Genomic DNA, 25,607 nt, shown 5'->3' on the forward strand with positions numbered 1-25,607 from the left:
CAGATTAATTTCCAGAAGCATAATGGTTTCTTTTTTCTTTTTTTTTTGGGCAGTTGTCAATCTGTTAATGTGTGGCAAGGTCATTTACATCATGTTTGTAAGAATCTGTGTCACTTACCTGATTAACTGATGTATTGTGTGCATCCCTCCTCGAGATGACACCCCTCCCCACTGCAGACTTGAAGTCTTGTAGGCACTACAAAAATCCTGCTCTAGGAACTCACTCAAGTATATATATTTTTTGTAACACTTTTTTTTAAAAGCAAAACATTTGTGTTGTGTGTTTTATACGTAACTGATACCTGATAAACCTAACCGTCTACATACGTATCTAGGTTGTGTGTAAAGTTAATGCTGCCATCTGTATTTTGAATTGTGAGTGAAGTGTGATGCTTGAATATTTGTACAGTTGTAGGGAAGACAGGCCCCAAAGCAGAATGTTTAGTACTGTTCTGCGACGAGCCCTCGGCTGACAGGTAAAAATCGGAGCGGTAAAAATCCCCATACATGTAATAGTGTTTTTTGCACTTTTTCTTAAAATTCTTCCAAATTGTTCTGCAGTGGCGGTAATTGTTCTGCGACGTACGTCACACATTTCGGCACATTCTGCTTTGGGGAAGATCTGGTGCCCCATGCGCTGTACTAGAAAAGGCACCAAGATTGCTTTTTGTTCATTCAAAATTATGAGGAGGGAGTGCCGAATTGGGTATCTCCTTGCTCCCAGGTGACAGTGTCAACTATTGTGTTTAGTTGCAGCCATGATTGTAAGACTTTTTGCTAGGCTTTTCAACAGGAAGATAGACTCACATTTGTTCCTGAAGCTGAAAAACGACAGAAAACCAAATTCAGCCAACCCCCACTGCGCCACCGCTAGACTTTGAACTGTGATGCAAATTCCTCACGATGCACATGACCCATCAGTGTTGAAAACATTCTCCCAAAATCCTAGGAAAATTTCTAACTTTTTTTACTCTGAACACTTTACTTCAGGTAGTGCCAGAATTAAGCGTAAAAAGGGCAACTACCAAACTTGAGAGAGTCAATTTTAGGGAGGAAAACAATTGATTTTCACTTCATAACCATAATGCAAAAAAAACACTGTAATTGAGCTTTTGGAGTTTTACAGTGATGGGGAACAGTAGCAAAACCAAGTCTGCCATTCCTGATAAAAATACCTGCATTTAGGCATGATTGAAAATGAGTTAAATATGAAGATTTTGAGTGTTCAAATGAATGACATCTTTTACAAGTGCTTGCCTGTCATTCAGAAGCATAACAAAAAGATCCTCAGAAAACAAAAAAGTGGCTAGTGGGAATGTAAAAGTTGTTTTTTTTTCAAGAAAAAAAAAAAGACCAGATTTCATTATAAATGTATACTGAAGAAAATGACTACAGAATAATATTTCTGTAGTCGTTTTGGATAAAATAACCAAAAAAAAAAAAAAAAAAAAATCAATTGCTTGAAAATTCCTAAAATATGACAGATCGCTTGAAAATGCTCAAAATATGACATCATTTTAAAAAAAAGACATCATAAAACTTTGAGCTTTACTGATAACCGTTATTTAGGCAGAGAAATTCTTATTTGATGGTCAGTTATATAATCATTAATATGATGCATTGCATTTTCAATAAAATTAAAGTAATATAATTGTCACACAAATACAAAAATATTTTAGGTAACTGAAACAAATATAAATGAAAACAATAGAAGTAAATGTCAGTTGCAGAGGCAATAGTTATCTAAATAAAGATAAATTTATAATTAAAAAGTGGTTTCATATATTTCAATATGTTTTTAGCAAATTGTGTAATTAACTTACATAATCATGAAATGCTTTTGCTTCACTTGAGTGCTCACATGTTTCACGTCGCTCAGGTGCAGCACAATAAAGATCCCAAAAAACACTAAAAAAAGGTATTTAGATCATTAATATGGGGAAAAATTACGCATAAAAGAATACATAACGAGATTTCTTGATAAAGCTGAAACATTTGTTGAGTAAAAATACATTCTTACGCTTGAATTACCAGGCAACATTAATGACTTCCGCAATTATTGCAATTACTATATGAATATAGAAACTAATTTTTTCAAGTAAAGTGTTGGATCAGTCACTATTGGCAAAAAAAAACCCTGGTGTAAGTGATGTATAAGTGTAACAAAATACCTAACTAAGACAAACACAATAACAAAAAGACTTCCTTTTTCAGACTTATTTTACTGTTAACCTGTTTTTTTCTTTGTCTATTCTCTTAACTCAAATCTTCTTAAGTCTTTCTGCAAGAATGGGATTAAAATAAACACCATGGCACAGTAGCCCAGGTTGATAAGATGCTCGCCTAAAATACCAAACAATGTTTAGAGGTGTCACGAGTTCAATACCCGGTTTGTCCTAGTCAGAAATTTTACTGACACGGGATACAACAGAAATAGTGACATGACCACAGAAAAAGATTGCTACCGCAGGGAGTCCCACATAAAGGGGTTAGCACACCAACCTCTCTTTGAGTTATACATAATATATTATATATAACTCAAGGAATAAGTATATTCCAAGGTACCAAGTTCTGTTTCTGGGAAAAAACATAAACTCAAAATACTTTAAGAAGCTTTCAACATATTGTTTCCTGAGAAAAATTATTTAAAATAATGTTTTTTTGTGACTAATTTTTCCCAGGACTCAGTGACCACCTTCCTGGCATTTATGAGATATCTTGCCTAACCATACGCAAGGTGATGATTCATAATTCCCTCCGGGATTTCGGAATGCTATAGTGGCAAAGCTATGACGAGTGCAGTGGAGTCGAGCCTTGCACTGAATACAGAAACAATTCAAGTTTATTTACAGACCATGCAACTGTTGGGTGTGTGAACCCTTGCTCACATGGCATACATCAATTCAATAATCCAGTTCTTGCCATACTCTCCCCAACATGAAATGAGCCATGGTATCAACAGCATGTGTGATCAGTCCACACATTTCTGCTAAACCATGTGGCAAAGGTGGTACAAACACAAGATCGTTGATGTAGCTCTCCAAGAAAAAGGTGCACATTGTCTGCAACGGTTTACCTTGTCGGACAGCTGAAAGGTGTTTTCGTCACTAAAAATCATTATCTGCAGCAGTGAATCATCGGCTTAGACATATTGATACAAAATTTCATAAGAAAAACGTAATCCCAAAGTCCACATTTGCAATCGGAATAACTTTACATGAAGACTTTTGCATACAATTTGTCACACTGTTGGTTGCAAAATCCTCAATTCTAAGCCTGCATGATGGGTTGATTTTGTTGTTTTAAATGTTTTCTGCACAACACATAATCTCTGCAGATGAACCCGGCTGACCACTTAGTTTCGCATAACACAAGCATCCTGTTTCTTTGAACTTGTTGTACCACACATGAATTGTCTTGTCAGTGGGTGCCTCTGTTCGATATTTCGTACGAAATTTCCATTGCACCAACACCACTGACTGCAATTTAGAAAATTCCAACACACACAGAAAGGAAACAGTTATTTTCCGGATATTATGCTGAGGTGAACTCGGAAAAAAAAAAGTAATCACGTCTCCGCCGGGACTCGAACCCAGGCCCTCTTGCATACCGAGCAAGCATGCTACCATCTACACCACTAGAGACATGACCCTGTCTTCGTTATCTTTCCTCAGCATAATATCTGGAAAATAACTGTTTCCTTGATATCTCGGGCTGAGAAAAAGCTATCTATCTCACACACAGAACGCTTTTTGTTTGCCCGTGAATGCCATTTTAATTCACTGACTGCTTTCAGTTAAATGTGTACTGTCATCTACTGGTGACTGCTGTTATAAAAAACTTGAATTGTTTCTGTAATCAGTGCAAGGCTCCCCTCCACTGCACTTGTCACAGTTTCTCTACTATAGCATTCCGACATCCCAGAGGGAATTATGAATCACCTTGTACTTTAAGTACGGGGTGATTATAAAAAAACTATCCCGACATATGGGCCCCTAACTATCATACCATTCACAGAAACTGAATGAAATTTTGGCATAAGGTATTTTGAGGTATGCGCTCAAGAATGATATGGAAAACAACAGTGTCACTCTAACAGTTACGGTTACAGTGAGAAAATTTCGAAAATATCAAATGGCAACACCAAGTTTTTTTGTACTGGAATGCGATCTCCATACTGAAAAACACTAAATAGCGTTGGAATGGCACCTGTAGCACGAAAATCCCCGGAGCTAGGCAAGGAAAAAGTAAAAAGGACTTTGCCGTGCACCAGAGCATTAATTTTCGTTTCATTCGTCACACCGTTTCTTCGGCTGAGATCCCAGCCTGATTAGTCCTCCACAAGGTCATGTGGAAAATTTGTGAAACACAATAAAATGCTTTATTTTATGCTGCTTCTCTGTCCTTATTGGTTGTCCTCACTTTTAGCCTATCTACAGTTGTCGTTCGAACGCTATTTAAGGTTTTTCACAATGGAGATCACATTACAATACAAAAAACTTGGTGTTGCCATTTGATATTTTCGAAATTTTCTCACTGTAACCGTAACTGTTAGAGTGACACTATTGTTTTCCATATCATACTTGAGCGCATACATCAAAATACCTTATGCCAAAATTTCATTCAGTTTCTGTGAATGGTATGATAGTTAGGGGCCCATATGTCGGGATAGTTTTTTTATAATCACCCTGTATTTCAGCAATGCTGAGATATCTTGAATCCTTAAAACCTCATTTTTCTGGCAATGATGAAAAGATCTTTACAGTAAGCTTCTCAATCAAACATGTTTTCCACCACAACCCCCCCCCCCCCAACCTGTCGGATCAACTGCCAGTGGGCGAAGTCATCTTTTCGTTCACATTTTAACAGAGGAAAAGAGACATGCTTGAAAAATCTACCTTTATTCTTTCCATTTTGTCTACTCAAGGCAGTGAACGTACAATATATACAACAGAAAAAGAGTATTTCTCTTCTGTTTATTGTTCCCAGAGTTGTGGGAGAGATCACTATCATACGCACAAAATCTGCAGAAAATATTCACAAAAAAGATGTGGTATTTTAGAGCGGATACAGTGGTTTCCATGGTGCCATTTAAAATGCATATCAGTGGAGTTTATAAAACTATAAAAAGGGTTATAAGGAATTTTTCTTAGTGAAGTTAGCATATGTACTATATTTTAAAAAATAACCATTGAAGAATAAATACTTTTCATTGCAGTCAAATTGTTGTTGTTTACCATCATATCATTTTAAATCAATTTGCAGATTGCAAAAATTTTATTATCTGCATTTTTAAAGCCATTCAACTGTATAAATAACCAGTAAACCACTTGTAGTCTAAAGGTGGGTCCACAGTATACATGTTATGTTATATGTTGTTCTTGAGCGATATGCTGAGCTCCAGTGCAACGCGGACAGAATGACAGTTCACAAGACAAGCAATGAATTGGCAGCTCACCAGTGGTCTATCAGCTTCTAAAGCTAATAAAGAATAATCCGAGAGACAAAGACTGGTTCTAAGCAATCGTCTCACAGATACTGCTTAAAAAATAACCATGTTTTGATGCTTGAGATCATGTGACATGCCCCAAAGCAGAATGTTTTGCATTGTTCTGCAATAAGCCCTTGGCTGACTGGAAAAGTTCTGCAGTAAAAATCCCCATAATAGCATTTTCTGCACTTTCCCTTAAAATTCTTCTAGATTGTTCTAGCACTAATTGTTCTGCGACATGTGTTGCAGATTTTGGCATATTCTGCTTTGAGGGTGACATGAAAGGAGGGAAATTAAGGAAAAAATAATTTTTTTCCATTAGTACCTCTCATCTGGCCAATCTGGAAATACAAATACAACGCCACAACAGGCAAAATGCCCAACGAGGTGGCTGAATGTATACACATTTGAGATAAATTTTTTTCTTTTTGATGGTGCTGGCATTGCCTTTTTATTTGTCCTGCTGCATTTTGCGCAGGGTATCCCGGGTTTACTCACGTAACAAGCAGGTATTTTTTAAAGGAAACGCACCTTGATTCCTGAAAAGCTGAGGAATAATTGGAATTATATTTGCCTCCCCCCCCTGACTTTGATCATAAAAGTAAAAAACAAAAACGTCAAATTGCCTGTTTCTCTTGCAGGAAAGATTATTCATACAAAAAAGAAATTTTGTTTGTGATTGTATTGGATTATTTTTCAATAATAAAAATAATTAATTTTCACAAACGCAACACCATTGGGAGTGCAAAATACTATAGCTAATACGAATCTCACTGAGTGGTTCTCCCCACTCCTTGTCTTTTTCCGTACACATGAAGCAAAATTTTTGCTTGTTCCACAGGTGGTACCAAAGTTTCCCTTTTCTCCTTGCATAGTCATAAGCATTATGGATAACCAGTTTCTCTCAAATTATTTTTTTATAAGCATTGGAAGCTGATATCCCCCGGATGCATTTCATGTCTATTGATCAAAGAGACACATGCCTAATAGAAAGCTGTGGCTATGGGGCCGCAATTGGTTTGTGCATGGGTAAGAAAAAAAAAACAAAAGCAAGTGAGACATTTATTTTTCTCCCCAAGGAACCTGAGCATGTGCAGCTAGGGTCCATCTTAGTCAGGCCAAGCCCACAGCTGTTAAAAAAATTCTCATTGTATACAAGACATTGAAAATAAGAACTTGAAAATAAATAAGAATTTGTGTAATTCTTGGGTTTTTGTCTAAAAGCACTCTAATTTACTATCACATCAACAGTACTTGAATAAGCAATGCTGGAGATTAAACATTTTACTCCTATGCCCATATATTCTTCAGATAAAAATGTTGTTTTAGATCACCTGATAATTTCCGTGCCGTGAAGTAAAAATCACCCTGAACAATATATTGTATGGTTGGCATGTCTTTTCTGCAGTTGTTTTAAAGCATGAAATATTTTTAAAAAAGTAGAATGAATTACTTACCACCACCATGAATGTAAAAATCCCGGAGGTTCACCTAAAGTTATATTTTTTTCCCATCTTATCTGAAATTGTAAAAAAATACATTTAAAAGAAATGAATTTTTCATCATTTTAAGCATAGGGTTGTCACTGCAATGTCACACTATATGATAGTTTTTACCCCCTTGAGAAAATAACCCCCTCCTTTGTGATTTTTATGAAATTTATAAATCATAAATATCTTCTCTTACTAACAATTTATAACTTATTAACGACTAGTGTGCAAACATCAAACACAAAAACTGTTATATTCTCATTAGGGGCCGTTCAAGTCATCATCGATGGGGAGGTTTCTGATTTGCTGACTTTTGATGACAAGGGGGAAGGGGGGTTTGGATAATGCTTACATCATCAACCACCCTTTATGAAAATATGAAATATTTTTTATGCCATCTTACTCTGTGCACCAAAAACGAGAAAAACCTTTCGACAGTTTGTGGGCACTTGAAGTAATACCCCCCCCCCCCCCCACCTATTGATAAGTGCCCTACAGAACCACTTCAGTGATCTCTAAATGTCCCGCAGATCCAAGTCATCTGGAAATGTGTCCAGGCCACTAAGTGCTCTGGAATTGTGCCACGCATCACTCAAGTGATCCGTAATTATATGCCGCAGATCATTTAACTAATCTGAGAATGTGCTGCAGGTAACTTGAGTGATGTAGAACCTCACTGGGGGGCCAATTAAGTGCTCTAAAACTACATCACATGTCACTCAAGGGATCTCTAAATGTGTCACGGATCGCTTGAGTGTTCTGGAACTATGTCCCGGGTCATTTGAGTGACCTGAAAATGTGCCACGGGCCGCTTAATCATTTGATCATTTTTGTCGCACCACGGTCATTTTCTGCACACGAGGGCTAATTAGACTGGCACCTACAATTTATTGCTGATTCCGAACGGCAGGCTTGTTTTTTACACTTGTCGAAGGGTTGGTGCGCTAACCCCTCGATGGGGGACTCCCTGCGGTAGGAATTTTTTGCTGCGGTCAAGTCGCCGTATTTTTGTTGTACCCCTGTGTCAGGAAAGTTTTCTGACAAGGATGAACCGGGTATCGAACTCGCGACACCTCTAAACATCCTTTGGTACTTTAGGCAAGTATCTTATCGACCTGGGCTACCGCGCCCATGGGCCACTTAAATGGTTTGGAATTGTACCACGGGACACTTAAGCAATCTGTAAATGTGCCGCTTCATTTTCAGTTTTGAAAATGCAGTTCTACATCACTCAAGTTACCCTTCATTTTCATGTTCATTTTTACAAAATTACGCTTGAGGAGAGCAGGCAGCATCGGATAAGCCTAGGGCCATATTTGGTCCACGGGCGAAGGACATTTATGCGATTCATCATTGAATGGCTTAGAGGGTGGGTCGCAATGAATTTAAGATAAATTTTGAGTTCATAGCCTTCAAATAACATTGAAATTAACAGAAATTGAATATAACAACACATAAAGCAAATTTATTAGCAAATTTTTAACACATTTTTACTAGCAAATTCGCAGATGACGTGAAGCTAATGGGGGTAATCGGGAATCAAAACGATAGGGAGTTGCTCCAGACCAACTTAAACAGGATTGCAGCATGGGCAAATGAATGGATCATGACGTTTAGCATTGATAAGTGCATGATTGCTCATTTTGGTTCGAACAACCCACGGTTCTCTTTCGAGTTGAATGGTGTCACTATCCCGGATGCAACTAGGGTCACAAATTTGGGAATTCTCATTGACGAGCGGCTTAGGTTTTCTGAACATTGTTCAGCGGTGGTCAAAAAAGAGAATAGAATGCTTGGTCTCATTTTCAAAAAGGTCTCTTTGCGTTCTCCGATAGTGATTCTTCCACTTTTTCGAGGCTTAGTTTGTCCTGGACTGGAGTATGCTGTAAGGTTTTGGAGACCATACCTACAGAGGGAAATAGACTTGGTTGAAGGGGTGCAGAGAAGAGCTACGCATGTCCTTATTGGCACATGGGGCTTGAGTTATGAAGAGACTTCATTTTTTAAATAAGTTTACATTGGATGAACGCAGGTGTCAAGGAGATATGATTAAAGTGTTCAAAATTTTCAATGGGATGGATAGGATGGACCATGAACCTTTAGTACACCGCCAATCGACTGCTTTTACAAGGGGACACCAGTATCGATTGGTGAGGGACAATGCAAGGTTATGATGTCGCAGGGAATTTTTCTCTAATAGGGTTGTTAATAAATGGAATAGCTTACCCCCGGAGGTAGTAAATTGTAACACAATTGACACGTTTAAAAAGAAATACGATAAACATATTGGGGTAAATCGAGAAGCTATCCATACTTAAAACAAGACAACCATAAGTATTCTTTATGGGCATTGTATAATATTTTATCTTGTGTATATATTGTTTACAATTTTTGTTAATTGAATTTTTCATTGGGCTGCTATATTTTTGAAATATATGACATCCATATTTTTATGGGCATCTTTTTCTCAGCCACCTCGTTGGGCATTTTGCCTGTTGTGGTGTTGTATTTGTATAGGTATTTTCTTCCGAAATTTCAATTAAAAAATATTTTTTAGATTAAATAAATAAATTTTTGATCGTGGGAGGGGGGCACGAGCTCCTCTGTGTACGTCTCCGATCCCACCAATATGCGTTAGGATTCAGAGGAGCAGAGCTGATGACAAAATTTTGCCGACAAGGGGGGAGGGGGTCAGAGTTTTGCTGACAAGGGGGGGAGGGGGTTAAAAATTTGCTTATGTAATACTTGAACAGCCCCTTAGCATGGCATAACGCGAGGAGTGTCCCTTAATAGATAATAAAATACACTGATTTTGATTGATGTAATTCAAAAAAGTTTCTGTTAATGGGAGGTGTCCGTTAACAGGGGATGTCCAGTATGGAAAGTTCTACTGTATGTTCATTTAAATAAATTGGATTGTAAAATATTTTGCATTAATACTATTTCTTCTTATTCTTTCTTAAAAACTCCTCTTCACAATTGTTTTGGAACAACTATGGGTTCTATTCTCAAAGAATAAAAATAAAATGGTCTTGGATGAAAAGGACCAAAAATCTGGCTATTACGACAGATGCCAACTAAAGATTGAAAGAAACTCAACAAACACGTAGTTGATGTTTCTTTTATCTGTTTAAATTCTCTGATTAGTTTATGAATTGGTGACGTATTGTAACATATTTTGGTAAATTGATTCCATTGTATCGAATATTCCATTCTTGTACTGAAATATATTACAATGAGTCACCAATTTGTAAACCAATCAGAGAACTGCAAGTAAAAGAAACATCAACTGAGAGTTTGTTGGGTTTTTCAATCATTAGTTGTCATCCATTCTGATATCCAGGTTTTTGGCCCTTTCCATCCAAGAGTACTTTATTTTTATCCTTTGAGAATAGAACCCATAGTTATTCCAAAATTATAGTAAGAATAAGGTTTAAATTATCATTTGGATTTTAATTTCAAGGTAAAAAAAATTCTTATTAGTTTTTATTCAACTTGTGGCAAAGTATTTGCTGTTTTTGTGTAGTTCACTAAGTTTTGTTGTTGCTTCATGGTCTGAATGACAGTAATACCTTGCCAAACAAAGTTTTTTTTTCATAGTTTTACAAGTCTGAACCACTTCAACAAAATTCTAAAAACAAAGTTCAATGAACTTTGGTTAAATTTTTTTATTTCTCTTCCATCAAAGAGTAAAAGGTCCGCTTATGAAGAATGGTATTACCCTAAATAAACTTTGAAAACCTAAAAGAAAAACAGCAACAATGTTTTGAACATAGTGTGAAATGAAAATATCTTCAGTTCTTCCTTTCATCATCCTTCTCTTTCATCCAATTGTAAGGCTGTTCAGCTCAGCCTCTATTTTTTCTAATATAATTTTTTTTTTAAATCTTCAAATTTCGGGCAGCATCCAGAATGAATTAAGAGTTTTTCCATAATAACCTAAAGGAATTTGAATTTCAGCTGATGAATGTGATTGTGAAACAAATTATTTTCTTTATAATTTGTTGAGGTTGATAATTTGGCTTAGTTCAACTGACTCTTTTTCCGCATTTTATAGACTTGAACCCACTGGCTTGTTATTAATTGTAGCAATTCATACAGTCAGACATAAGACTTGGTAGCCAAATAGGCCTGTTGTTTGATATTGGCTTATGGGTCATTCCATGTCAAATCACCCAGCCATGACACCCATAGTCTCAGATTTCAATGATTTTTTTTTTATTTGTTGCATTTACCATCCTTATTAACCGTGTGAAATATTATTTCCATATCTCTAAAACTTTTTGAGAAAACAAATGTTTAAATGTATCAAAAACTGATGCAGATGACTTTTCCGAGGCTCAATTTTTAAGTGGCATTGTTTGAGAAAATAAATTATAACTTTTCAATTTTCAATAAATTCAAGTGAAATTTTCACTAAAGTGTTCACAAAAACATACAGAATATGAATAAAAATAATTATTACTTACATTTGAAATTTACATGCAAAAAAATTATGTAAACTTTGTTTTTGTTGAATTTTTCGTTAGAAAAAATACAATTTTTCAAACATATTTTTAGACCAGAGGCACAGCAGTTACCAAAACAACTTTTATTTTAAATTTCTCCTAAATATATGAAGTAAAATACTAGAGAGAAAAAATAATGGTTTTTTGATCGTTAATATGTTTATTCTGGCTCGCAACACAAAATTCATCGAAATAAGACTCGATCGTTCCGATTTCAAATCATTCAACTAGATACTGAAATGCAACCCATCATCCCGGATTCCAATTATTATTTTTTATTTATTGCTTCTACCATGCTTGTTGACCATGCAAAGTTTCATGTACATATCTCAAAAACATATCTCTCTCATTTTTTTGAGAAAAAAAATGTTTTCTAAGCTCACGAATGACGTCTCTTAGGCTAACCCCATTCAAGCAATATTATTTGTGAAAATATATCATAACTTTGCAGGTTTTCAATATATTCAAATAAAATTTCCACTAAAATGCTCACAAAAAAATGCAGATTATGAATAGAAAAAATGTAAACCTTAGAAGAGAGAGAGAGAAAAAAGTCATTTAAATTTTATTTTTTTTAATTTTTAACACAATTTTTTAAACACTTTTTTTTGGATGCACAGCATGAATTTTCAATTTTTTTTAAATTTAATCCCATTAACATATTAAGAAGACTGTAGAAAACTAAACATTATTTTGACAGTTAATACATTTCAGTAACAAAACACAATTGTACTTATATGACTACTTTAATTATATTTGTACATTTTGACTTAATATAATGATTCATGCTTAGTAAAAATAAATTTATATTTTATTTTTCATGTATGCTTATACATTTATTACAGTATTCACTAAATTAAGTTTCATGAGTAGTTAATGCAATAATTCAAAACAATTAATAAATTTTAAAATTCTAGGATTAAATGAATTTATGAAATAATTAGAAATGTTAATGTAATGTGTGTCAAATGGGAGTTGGTGAAAAAAAAAAGGTTTTCTATGAATAAAATAATTTTTCAAATTAAACCTTCATGTTCAGATTCTTAGAAGTGTTCAAATTCCAAATAATTAATTTCACTTTTAATTGATCTATAAATATTTCTTATGATGCAACAAAGACAAACTTTTGCAATCTGATATATTTTTGCATAAAGAATTATTTTGTATGTGATAAATCCAGATAACATTAATCATATATATAGATTAATTTTTGAAGTTTTTTTAACATGCTTAATTATAAAAGTTATTTTACCACAACGGTTTTAAATTTTTTTTTTAATTACAGCATATATTTTAATAAATATATTTAATGTATATGATAAATATGAAATGGTTATACTTGTGTGAAAAAAAATCTACATTATAATATTTAACACAAGCCTCTATATATTTTTCCCAAGAAATAATTTAAAATTGCTGATAAAAAGCCAGAATATGAGGCATTAAATCACAAAGAATGAAATAATTATCAGCTACAACCTAATTGTTGTAGCTGAGGCAGATGGAAGAGAGTAGAATTGTAAACCTAATGTATATAATGCCTGGTGGTGATATGTAAGATGTGATGTTTCTTGTTGTGATGATGATTGTAAAAAATGATAATAGCTTCTGTGAAGATATAAACTGTGACACACTCATCTTTGTCCTTCAGAGGGTAGCTGGTGTTTTATTTAATCATAAGACTTTATCATCCCAGCAGGTGATGATAAAGTTACTGCTACTGCTTCATTGGGAAAACTAAAACAAAAGTGTTTTAGTTTTCCCAATGAAATGATGCAAGTCTCAATTATGATCTTGCTGAAGACAGAGAATGTGCTCCATAAAGTAGCCTATTCCAGGGTTAGCAAATTTTTCTTATGATAACACAATTTCCATTTGAGCTAAATATTTTATATCATCATTTTGGAATTCAAAGTAAAATGTCAGAAAAGACACTTGAAATTTATAGTGTTGGAAAAAAAACTGGATCTGACTGTCATAAAAAGTGTAAAATCTGTTACCCATTACATCATTGGACCCATCGGACATCAATATTGAGGAGTGGAGCAAGTTCTGAACATTTATCTACTGTGTGTTTAAGCATCATAGAGCTTTTTTCTCAAAGTATGAAATATATCCGAAAACATGCTTTAATCCTTTAAAATGTCATAAGAAAAAAATAACAAAAGGTTTAAGGATAGTAAACTTGTATTTTTCATGTATAAATGAAATTGAAAATTCATGCTGTGCATCCAAAAAAAATTGTTTAAAAAATTGTGTTAAAAATAAAAAAATAATAATAAAAAAATTAAATTTAAATGACTTTTTTTTTCTCTCTCTCTCTTCTAAGGTTTACATTTTTTCTATTCATAATCTGCATTTTTTTGTGAGCATTTTAGTGGAAATTTTATTTGAATATATTGAAAACCTGCAAAGTTATGATATATTTTCACAAATAATATTGCTTGAATGGGGTTAGCCTAAGAGACGTCATTCGTGAGCTTAGAAAACATTTTTTTTCTCAAAAAAATGAGAGAGATATGTTTTTGAGATATGTACATGAAACTTTGCATGGTCAACAAGCATGGTAGAAGCAATAAATAAAAAATAATAATTGGAATCCGGGATGATGGGTTGCATTTCAGTATCTAGTTGAATGATTTGAAATCGGAACGATCGAGTCTTATTTCGATGAATTTTGTGTTGCGAGCCAGAATAAACATATTAACGATCAAAAAACCATTATTTTTTCTCTCTAGTATTTTACTTCATATATTTAGGAGAAATTTAAAATAAAAGTTGTTTTGGTAACTGCTGTGCCTCTGGTCTAAAAATATGTTTGAAAAATTGTATTTTTTCTAACGAAAAATTCCACAAAAACGAAGTTTACATAATTTTTTTGCATGTAAATTTCAAATGTAAGTGTATGTATTATTTTTATTCATATTTTGTATGTTTTTGTGAACACTTTACTGAAAATTTCACTTGAATATATTGAAAATTGAAAAAGTTATGATTTATTTTCTCAAACAATGCCGCTTAAAAATTGAGCCTCGGAAAAGTCATCTGCATCAGTTTTTGATAAATTTAAACATTTTTTTTCTCAAAAAGTTTTAGAGATATGCAAATAATATTTCACACGGTTAATAAGGATGGTAAATGCAACAAATAAAGAAAAAATCATTGAAATCTGAGACTATGGGTGGCATTTTGCCGGGTGATTTGAAATGGAATGACCCTTATTGCAAATTCCCAAGAAAAGTTGTGTCAGTCAAACATCTTTCTCCCCAAGAGAAACTGTCCAATTTTTTTTATTTCTACTTTTCCTTGACAACTTTAGAACCCATTTCCAAGCTAGTGGGCATGCTGACACAAATTCAGACAATTTTGTATTGAACTCCAACTTAGTAACCGCACATATAAAATTTTAAGTGCCAATACCAAATTTTTAATCGTCGTTGAAGCAGCACCCATGATCAAAACCCGCACAGAATATCTTCAAAATGAACATAACATTACTAAGCATTTTAAAAAATGTAACTTCAATGTTCAGAAAAAAAATGTTTTTTAAAGAAAGACAACCATCCTGCGTTTTTAATGAGAAAATCATTAGATTTGGTTCATTAAACAAGGTTTTTCTTACTTCAGATAGAAATGTCTGAGCAGCTTTCTGTGCTCCAACATGAAGAAGATATTCATACACATAGAGAGCTAATCTGGAAGGAAAATAAAAGATGTATTAACATTGATTTATTTAAATTTTCATTAAAACAGCATCTATAACAGGAACATATTTTTACAGTTCTCAAAAAATTATGTGGATTTAAACTTAAACAAGATTAAACTGGAAAGATTAAAGCTTTATCACATGACTGACTACCCATTAGTACTGGGTGACACATCAATTTATTATAAATCACCAATGTAAGGCCCACATTGATATCCAGATTTTGAACACGGCAATGTATCGTTAATTCTGATGTAGGGATGGGCTTAAGTATTTAGCAGCCCACTGAAAAAACAGCCTTGCAGCCTTCAGGGTTTCCTAATCCCATAGTGTCCATGAACACCTTGGTGCACGCCAGGTTTACATTGGCACCCGAGAATGAATATCAAACTACTATTTCATGGTCATAAAAACCACTCAACAATACATTTGGATGATAGTGCCTACTATCCCCAGACACCCCCAATGGCAAAGTTCTGGTGTTCATTCATTCAGTTACCCTGGCATCTGGGATTTGTCCAGCCTTGCTATTCACACACTGATGCTTTTGAAGTGCTGGAATGATGTGGTTGCGTAAAATAGATTATACCGCTGGCCAAGTACAGCATCATCTACTTGTACATTTTAAAGTTTTTTTTTTTCTTTTGCCAAAGAAATTAATTTTAATTCCGTTGTTTCATGCAATGTTCTTAATAAGAACTTTAATTATAATCACTCTGTATATAGCTGATTATTTTTCATAAATCACTTACTACTGTGCATCCTAACCAAATGATGACCCAGTCCATATTCCAAGGAATTTATAACTGAAAATTTTTTGGACAGGGATTACTGGCCACTGCATGAACTGGCCAATTTTGGGCTTTTGCTAATGTACAGTAGAACCTTGATTAACTGGGGGTAATGTTGAAAATATGTAAAAATAATAATTCAATATTAAGCCTGGTGGTGGTAGCCTATACAGTATGAAATGTGCTGCTTCCTATGAAAAGAAAATGAAAATGTCTGTGAGGTAATGTAACTGCTAGTACACTGGTCTTTGTCTTTAAGGTGCAGCTGGTCTACTTTTGGATTATAAGCCCACCTGCCCTTAACATGCCAGTGAAGTCACTACTGTTGTTGCTACTTTGTGAAGGGGGAAAAAAGCCTGAGAGGTAATACACTGCCACCACGTATGTGTGATACAATCCTTATTCATAAATTTGCTTAAGATAGAGCGTCAGAATGTAGCACAAAGTTAGAAAATGCAGTGAGAAAGAAATTCTGGTACTGTATATAATTTTCAGCAACTAAGATACTTAATATGAAAGAAAATTTATATTCAGGATACTTTTATGAGATTTTTTTGAAAAAAACTACTTATATCATCTTACACCATTTAAAGATATACCATTAGAATATACCCCAAGAATAGAAAATGTGGTAAGAATAAAGCACATTGGCAAATAATGAACCAATGTGATATTTTTAAGGGGGGAAAATATATATTTAGGCCACTTTTATGCAAATTTTTTGAAAAAAACCATGTGGTTTAAAGAAGCCAGAGCATACCAAATAACCCTGGCACAAAGCTCATGACATCACTGAAGAAGGTCATCTCACCTATAACCATTGGATAGGCCTATACTACAAAAAGGGTAAAGATGACGCATGTGTCTGCCTACTATAGGTGAGATGACTTCTTCAATTAATCTCCTTGTTACTCCAGTACAGTATATCTGAAATATTTCTTCATATTTTTGTGTGACCTTTCATGGATGGTGCACTCTCTCTCACACAAGTCTTCATGTACACAACTGCTTTTTGTGAGTTTATCAATTGTTTACCGTTCTTAAGTCAAGATGTCTGACTCATGTCCTGACAAATCAAAAAATAATTTAGGGAACAACCAAACTTCATAGGAGCTAAGCTTTTTTTTTCAAAAAAAGGTTCAAAATAACATTTTTCTTCCAGATTATCCAGGATATAATGATGCTTTCTGTATTGGTAAACTCATAGATATGATTTTTAAAAATTTTATGTTCACAGATTTCTATTTAGCAATCGCACATAAATTTACAGGTGCCAAGACATGAATAGGCCTATTGTAGGTTAGCCACAATTTCCTCACTAAGTGTTTAAAAATTTATGAATCCCAGGAAATCAGTTTCCCCTGATTTCCTGGAGAAAAATGAGAAATTATCATTTTCACAAATTTCTATTTTTTTGGATTCATACAAAAAGATCATTGTTTTAATTGAAAGATATAAACCAATATTGCTACATGAAAATCTTCATCATCAATGTTTTTACATTCACAACAGAGTATTTGATTGAAAATAATGAAATTATATACAAGCTTGTAACATCACATGGAAATATCTAGTAAAGCTTGTTTGCAAAAAAAAAAAAAAAAAAAAAATCACAGCAATTTTCCATAAGGAAGTTGTGGCTTATATAACTTCTAACTTAGAGAATTCCAATAAATTCTATAAATTTTCACTCCAAGAAAAACGTTTAATGTTTACTTATTTTTTTCATCAGTAATGGTAAAAAAATTACTAAAGAAACCACAGAACATAAGTGGAACGTACGAAACAGTTTTAATCCCTTTTTAAAATTTTTTGATGAAAATTATGTGCGTCTTACACAAGGCTTCGATGTCCACGTCGACGGTATTTCCACGAAAACTTTTTTTTGCAGTGATCTTTCTAGATGTGGCTTATACATCCCAGTAGCTTCTTTAACAGAATTTACGGTGATTGAATCAAAAGTTTCTTGAATACTCAATATAAAATCAATTTCTATTGTGCGACACACATTGCGGACATTCAATATTTACTGGATAAATGTCACAGTCTATTAATTTATCTGTTGGTATTCAGTATGCGATGCTACAAATATTCATATAAACTGAAGAGTAAAAAAAAACTGGTACAGGCATGCGTATGCAAATAAAGAAATATGGAACCAATCAGAGTACAGCGCTGCGGTCGGCAACGCCTATATAATATAACAAGTGTCTGGCATAGTTGTTAGATCGGTTACTGCTGCTACAATGGCAGGTTATCGAGATTTAAGCGAGTTTGAACGTGGTGTTATAGTCGGAACACGAAAGATGGGACATATCTCCGAGGTAGCGATGAAATTTGGATTTTCACGTATGACCATTTCACGAGTGTACCGTGAATATCGGGAATCCGGTAAAAAATTAAATCTAGGACATCGCTCCGGCCAGAAAAATATCATGCAAGAACGGGACCAACGACGACTGACGAGAATCATTAAACGTGACAGACGTGCAACCCTTCCGCAAATTGCTGCAGATTTCAATGCTGGGCCATCAACAAGTATCAGCGTGCGAACCATTCAACGAAACATCATCGATATGGGCTTTCGGAGCCGAAGGCCTATTCGTGTACCCTTGATGACTTCACGACACAAAGCTTTACGCCTCGCCTGGGCCCGACAACACCGACATTGGACTGTTGAGGACTGGAAACACGTTGCCTGGTCTGACGAGTCTCGGTTCCAATTGCTTCGAGCTGATGGACGTGTACGGGTATGGAGACAACCTCATGAATCCATGGACCCTACATGTCAATAGGGGACTGTTCAAGCTGGTGGAGGCTCTGTGATGGTATGGGGCATGTGCAGTTGGCGTGATATGGGACTCCTGGACGACTCTGACAGGTGACAGGTACGTAAGCATCCTGTCTGATCACCTGCACCCATTCATGTCCATTGTGCATTCCGACGGACTTGGACAATTTCAGCAGGACAATGAGACACCCCACATGTCCAGAATTGCTACAAAGTGGCTCCAGGAACACTCTTCTGACTTTAGACACTTCCGCTGGTCACCAAAATCCCCAGACATGAACATTATTGAGCATATCTGGATGCCTTGCAACGTGCTGTTCAGAAGAGATCTCCACCCCCTCTTACTCCTACGGATTTATGGACAGCTCTGCAGGATTCATGGTGTCAATTACCTCCAACACTACTTCAGACATTAGTCGAGTCCATGCCACGTTGTGTTGTGGCACTTGTGCGGGCTCGCTGGGACCCTACACGACATTAGGAAGGTAAACCAGTTTTTTTGGCTCTTCAGTGTATGTACATTAAATTTCAATACATTTTACTGAAGTTTAAGAAAAATATTAATAATTAGCAGTTGATTAGTTACCACACAAATGAAATAATTTTGTCTTCGACAAAGTTTCGTGAAATGTTTGCATTAAGTCACCCCAATCATCTTCAATATACAAGTCAGTTTTCATCAGTTCCGAGTTCATTCTCGAATTCGGATGAAACTGATGAAAACAAGCAATTGCTCTGCGAACTTTATGTTAACACTTCTCTCATCAAATTCATTTTCACTCAATCGAGCCATCATAAATGTACTTATGGGGTTTGCTTTTACTCACTAACTTTAACGTGTTAAATAGTATGAATGTTATACTGAATAATCAAAAATCATTGTGAAATCACACGACGCAAAAAGGAGAGTGAAGAGAAAGGAAATGGATGGGAAAGTAGGTATATGTGAGGTCACGGGACGAGCATTATTTGAAACAACCAAATACTTATTTGTGTTTACCTCTGGTTGTGGCTATAACAAGCCACGATAAGACGCTTATACTAATGGGCGGATACAGATAACTTGACGAGCACAAAATGAGAAATTCTTGTCTCTTTTGCGAAATCCTTCCTCTTACTAGAATGTAGTTGTGCCTCGTTCAGTTATGCTCAGCTCTGGCGAATACAGTAGTGCCAATTTTCTTTGAATGAATTACTTTCTTCCATGGGCATCCGCAAAACCTACCTTTGGGGAGAGGGTAAAAAGAGACAATGCTGGGATTGAAAAGAGGGAGCGTTCAGAGAACCTCTTCCAAAAAAAATTGAGTTGACTCTCTAATCCAGACTGATCCGTAATCCGTTCACATTTGTCAAGCTGTTTTTTTTCTTTCAAACTTAGGCCATAAGAGTTGAAGGGTAAAAAACCAAGTTTTTCTGCATTTTATTTGAATGCATTATACAGTGCTCTTTGTATATATAACCTTATAATCTTTACACATCAGCATGAATACCTTTCCAGATCAATCAGATTTCCTATTCATGTGTGACATTATCAGGTTAAAACATTTGTAAATAAGATGACAAAAGCTAATGCTATACAATTGATCCTAACTGATAAGATAAGACAAATTAAACTCCCCCCCCCATGGGACAGGATAAATACGACACATCACCAATGATCTGTCGTATTCTTCACTGAATAGATACAGCAGGCCATTTTATAAGAAATTTAAACTGGTGGGGCACTAGAAAAAAAGGGCACTCACGAAGCTGAGTAAGCTCCAGTTTGTTCATACAAATGACATAACAAGCGAAAATTTCAAATTTTAGCAAAATTATTATTAGGTTGTTCGGAAAGTAATTTCATTTTTTTTATGAAAATGAAAGACGATTTTCTTATAGTGAATAAATATTTTATTCAATTATATATTGCCCATTCTGGTCCAATACCCTTTTGCCATCTTTCTGGCAGTAGCATGATTCCAAGATCATAAAATTTTTGTTCTTTGCTGGCAAAAAACTGATCCAGGTGATTTTTGACCTCCTCATTTGAAGTAAAGGTTTTACCGTCTAAAAAATTTTGTAGAGACCGGAACAAATAATACTCAGAAGGTGCCAGATCTGGAGAATATGGTGGGTGTGGCAGTATTATCCCATCCAAGCTGTAAAAGCTTTTGGAGAGTTAACAAACTTGTATGAGGTCTCGCATTATTTTGGTGGAACACTACACCTTTTCTGTTTAAGTGAATCATTCAATTTGTCCAGCTGATGACAGTACACTTCAGAATTGATTGTTGTGTTGTCCTGTTTGCATCAATTAATGCCTTTATTGTGTCTCCATCAGCTTCAACTGGCCTTCCAGAACGTGGTGCATCTTCAACATCAAAATTGCCGGATCGAAATTCTGCAAACCAGTTTTGGCACTGGTGTTCTGTCAATACATCATCTCCATACACATCGGATAATTTTTTCTTGCTTGAATAGCATTTTTACCTTTTCTATAGTAAAAAAGTAAAATATGCCAAAAATGCTGCTTTTCACTTTCCATATTTGAAAGGGCACCAACCAAAAACTACTGCGTAGAATCAATCAAACTTTTTCACAAGTAAGCCTTGCTGTATCAGCTGTCAAAATATATAATGAATATGCGGCTTAAGTGTGAAGTTGGCTGTGAAAAAATACAATCAAGTCCTCTGTTGGAAAAAAAATTTCCAAACAAGTATACACAGAAACACTCCTAAAACCACAATACAGTGGAACATTCCTTAATACGACTTTCATTTATACGACTTTTACTCATTTACTCATTCATTATACCCGTTTGGCTTCGGTCGCAATTTATTTCTATACATATTAATGTTAAAATATTTAATTTATCAGACGCACAACATCAATTACACAGCGTTTTCATTTTACTGAATTTTCTTTCCGAGTTCAGCTCAGCATAATATCCGGAAAATAACTGTTTCCTAACTATGGAAATTGGTTTAAAAAAAATCGAGTCTTGCGGAAGTCGAGTTTCTTCAGGGAGAATCAAGTTTCTTGCAGTATTTTACTTATTTTTTTTTTTAATTGCATCAATCTTTACCATGATGTTGAATTTGTATATACATGTGAGAGAACTCGAGAGAAGACAAACCCGGAGCCGATCTATTTTGTTCATGCGCAGAAGGCACTCTGCAAAGCCGCTGCACTCGCTGCTCTACTCAATTCCTGAACATGCAAAAACCTGTTTTTCGTCAGAATCTTCTCCCGCTGTGGGCTAAAAACAGGTTTTTTTTCAATGGTTCAGCGTGGTGGATCTGCACCAGGCTTCATGTGCATGGTCGAGCTTATGGAACTTGTGTCGGAAAAAATGTTTCGCCGTAGAAGCTTCAATTTGAAGGAAACGGAGGCTCTAGGGTTGCTAGACATCTGTATATACAACACAGAAAGGCATATGTAGGTACATTCAATATTCATGAATTACTAAGGCACACAACGCCAATGACATTGAAAAGTTGCTTCAGGAAGAGGGCTCATGTGTGCCTGAGCCCTCTAGGTTTCAGTGCCTATGAGGTGCTGTATTTAAATTAACTTTCAATTATATATATAAAAAATTTAAAAAAAATAAATTTTGAGGTTTTTTAATTTATTGTACTATGATTATGTTGTCCTGGGGGTACTCTCATGGCAAAGCTCTCCAAAGCAGAATGTTTTGCATTGTTCTGCAACGAGCCATCAGCTGATTGTGGAAATGTTCTGCAGTTCCCATAATAGTATTTTGTACATTTTTCTTAAAATTCTTCCAGATTGTTCTGCGATGTACGTTGCAGATTTCGGCATATTCTGCTTTGGGGGCAAAGATAAACATTTATCACTACTGACAAGTCAATGTTGGCAATGTAGTTCACATCTTATAAAATTCTGCAGGAAAATTTGTCACACATACTTTGTTTCATAAAAGTAAACAAATAAGGGTTTCATACCCTAAAGCAGAATGTTTTGCATTGTTCTGCACCGAGCCCTCAGCTGACTGAAAATGTTGTACAGTAAAAATGCTCTAATTGTTAGTGTTTTCTACATTTTTCTTAAAATTTTACCAGATAGTTCTGCAGTAGCACTGATTGTTCTGTGACACATGTCGCAGACTGACATATTCTGCTTTGGGGGTTTCATATATCCTAATTAAAGTTGAAGCATGACGAAATCATGAAACTAATCAACCTCAAGTAAAATATTTTGGATTGTTCTGCAACAAACCCTCAGCTGACTGAAGAGGGCCAAGTGACTTTTCTGAGGCCTTACCTGGCAAATTCTCAAAAATTTCAACCAGTTCTCATTTTTTTAGTCCCCCCCCCTCTCAAAGCCCCGGGCTATGCTTTGGTGGGCCCATACCTTCACATGGTAAGCGGCTTCTGCTGTGTCTCCCCCCCCCCCAAGTCAAACAAATATTTAAAAAATATATCTTTAAATGCTGTCTTGATCAATTTCGTTTTTCTGAAAGTAACTCAAAATTCCTTATACACTTCCGTTCCCCTCATAGGGATCATTTACGCCCCTGAAAGGAAGTATAATGTTCCATTAACATAGCTGCCCAGTCTCCCGAATTTTAGCTTCATCGCTCGACCTCCCGAAAAGTTCTTAAATCTCCCGAATTTTTACGAAAATCACAAAAATCCCTAATTGTCCCTAAAAATTTCCTACTTCATTAAAAAAATCCCTGCTTATGAAAACAATCCCTAAGGAATTTCTTGTGGGGCATGAAGCAGGGCAGTCTCTGCATGAAGCCTCTTTTTTTTCCCCTTTCGAAATGATGTCACACGTCGTAAATGGGGAAATACCCTTTTTAAGGAAGTTTTACAAACCCTCTGATGGTAACAAGAAAGTTTGTCTTATCGTGCAGGGGAATGGCTTAGCAGCCAATAGTCTTGGATAATAATTGAAGATTATAGTGACGCTCATATGGTCAAAAATTCTTTTGTTGAAGTTACGTACGTGCGATATAACAAAGCATGAATACTGATAAGCAAAAATATATTTAATCAATTTTAAAGATACTTATTCCAATGAATTTCCTTTCATCAAATGTTCCAGAAGAGGGTCGACTTTCCCTTTTTGTACAAGTTGTGTTACGGACATAAACATCGGTCATGGTGGAAAGAGTGACATCACTCATGTGAAATGAAAAAAAAAACAAGCAAGTGTCACAAAAAGTCAGTGTTCTTCAAAAATTGACGGTGTTTTCCTTCATCTTCCAATGATTTTGGGGTCATTCGCGCAGAATGTTTGTTCACAGCGTTTCTGATTGAACACAATATTTATTTTTACATCATTGAAGTTTTGACCTCCAATTTCACTTGTTTTTTGCGTAGGAATTTTATTCCCAAGGGTTTAACTTCCATGTGTGTAAAATCCCTATTTTAATTTAACTTCAGTTTTTGAGTAGGGATTTTATTCCCTATGCTTTAACTTTTATGTTTGGAAAATCCCTATTTTATTTGGAAAAATCCTTATTGTACTTATTAGGGAGTGGTTTTAGAATAAAATACAGGTTTGCGCGAAAATCTCCCGAATTTTCATTTTCAAAAGTTGGCAGCTATGCATTAATACAGTTTATATTAAGTCTACAGGAAGCTTAAAACTATTCCAGAATCAGTTTGGTCCCTACTGGTCATTTACAGTATTTAAAATCATAATTTTTCTAGTTATAACCAGTACATAAAACCAAGTGGTTTTATTTAATAATCAGCATTAATATTGAAAAATAAAAATCACTGGTCCACAGACATCATGAGTGGTCAGCTAAACAAAATCTGCTCTGAATAATTATTCATTTTCTGAAATATATTGTCTTTTAGAAGAGTGATATACCACCAACAGATGCAAAAAGTTGTAGAAAACAATTAGAACTCAATCAAACCATATAAAACCCACTACTCTTGATTGTAAGGCTTTATCAATAAACAAGTGTGGAGGTTTAAAGAGTCATTCCTTTTTAAATTACATTCTAACAGACCACTTAGTACACATAATGTATAATACAACATATCAAAATCAGTTTTGCTCATAAATTTTTGAATTTCGGCAGAGATGCTGGTTTCTAAATATTTTTCACAGCAATATTTATCATCCAACATTTGAACGGCTGAGACAATATAAAACAACTGCGGATCAGCAATTCTCCCATAGGCGATTATTCAGCGATCAGCCAATATATCCCCGCGGGAAAGGATGGGCAAAATTTTTTGCCACTGGTCCAATGGACCACAATTTTTTTCTTGGTGGTCCAATTTTTTAATCAGTGGCCTCAGACCACTAATGATTCACAATGCGAATTTAAATCCACAATCTGATAGAAATACACACAGTAAAACCTCTCTTGCGGACACCAGTGGAATAAAAAATCATCCAAAAAAAAGGTGACCATTAATCAGGGGTTTGAAATGCATACTTTTATCGTACAAGAGGAATTACTATTTGGCTGTAAAAGAGGGGTGACCACATTTGAGGGGTGTCCGTTAAGAGGGGTTTTACTGTATTTTATACAAGGCTTGACAAATCAAAGAAAAATTTAGGTTCCAGTCAAATTACTAAGGAGCTAAGCATTTTTTTTTCCTGAGAAAATTTTTCAAATAATTTTCCCCCCCATTTTTTTTTTGAACTGATTGATTTTGAAACATTGACCTTGTTCTTAAGTTGGCGGAGATGCTGTCATAAATTCTGAAAATTTTTATGCTGGCCTCAAACACTAATTGAGCAAATTATTCAAAGAAAATTTTAGGCTGCAACACCAATTTTTCAGTCACCATGGCATCCTAGCACCTACGATTCATCAAGCCCTGATTTTATGTATAGAAGTAGAAACTATT

General features: G+C 35.0%; 1 protein-coding gene across 4 annotated transcripts in view; it reads right to left on the minus strand.

The window, feature by feature from the left end:
• Positions 1–25,607, minus strand: part of LOC149065592 (single-stranded DNA-binding protein 3-like) — a 156,490-nt gene that overhangs the window by 127,404 nt on the left and 3,479 nt on the right. For all 4 annotated transcript variants that reach the window (XM_089253701.1, XM_089253698.1, XM_089253697.1 and 1 more), the window contains exons 2-4: positions 15,112–15,184; positions 6,949–7,010; positions 1,824–1,908 (exon numbers count right to left, since the gene is read on the minus strand). In XM_089253701.1, coding sequence (XP_089109827.1) covers positions 1,824–1,908; positions 6,949–7,010; positions 15,112–15,184 — 220 coding nt within the window. The remainder of the gene's footprint in view (positions 1–1,823; positions 1,909–6,948; positions 7,011–15,111; positions 15,185–25,607) is intronic.

The sequence above is a fragment of the Pholcus phalangioides genome, unplaced genomic scaffold, assembly GCF_987345545.1.
Source record: "Pholcus phalangioides strain wild (caught in Gottingen) unplaced genomic scaffold, Ppha-v1.0 ptg000039l_1, whole genome shotgun sequence".
Lineage (NCBI taxonomy): Eukaryota > Metazoa > Arthropoda > Arachnida > Araneae > Pholcidae > Pholcus > Pholcus phalangioides.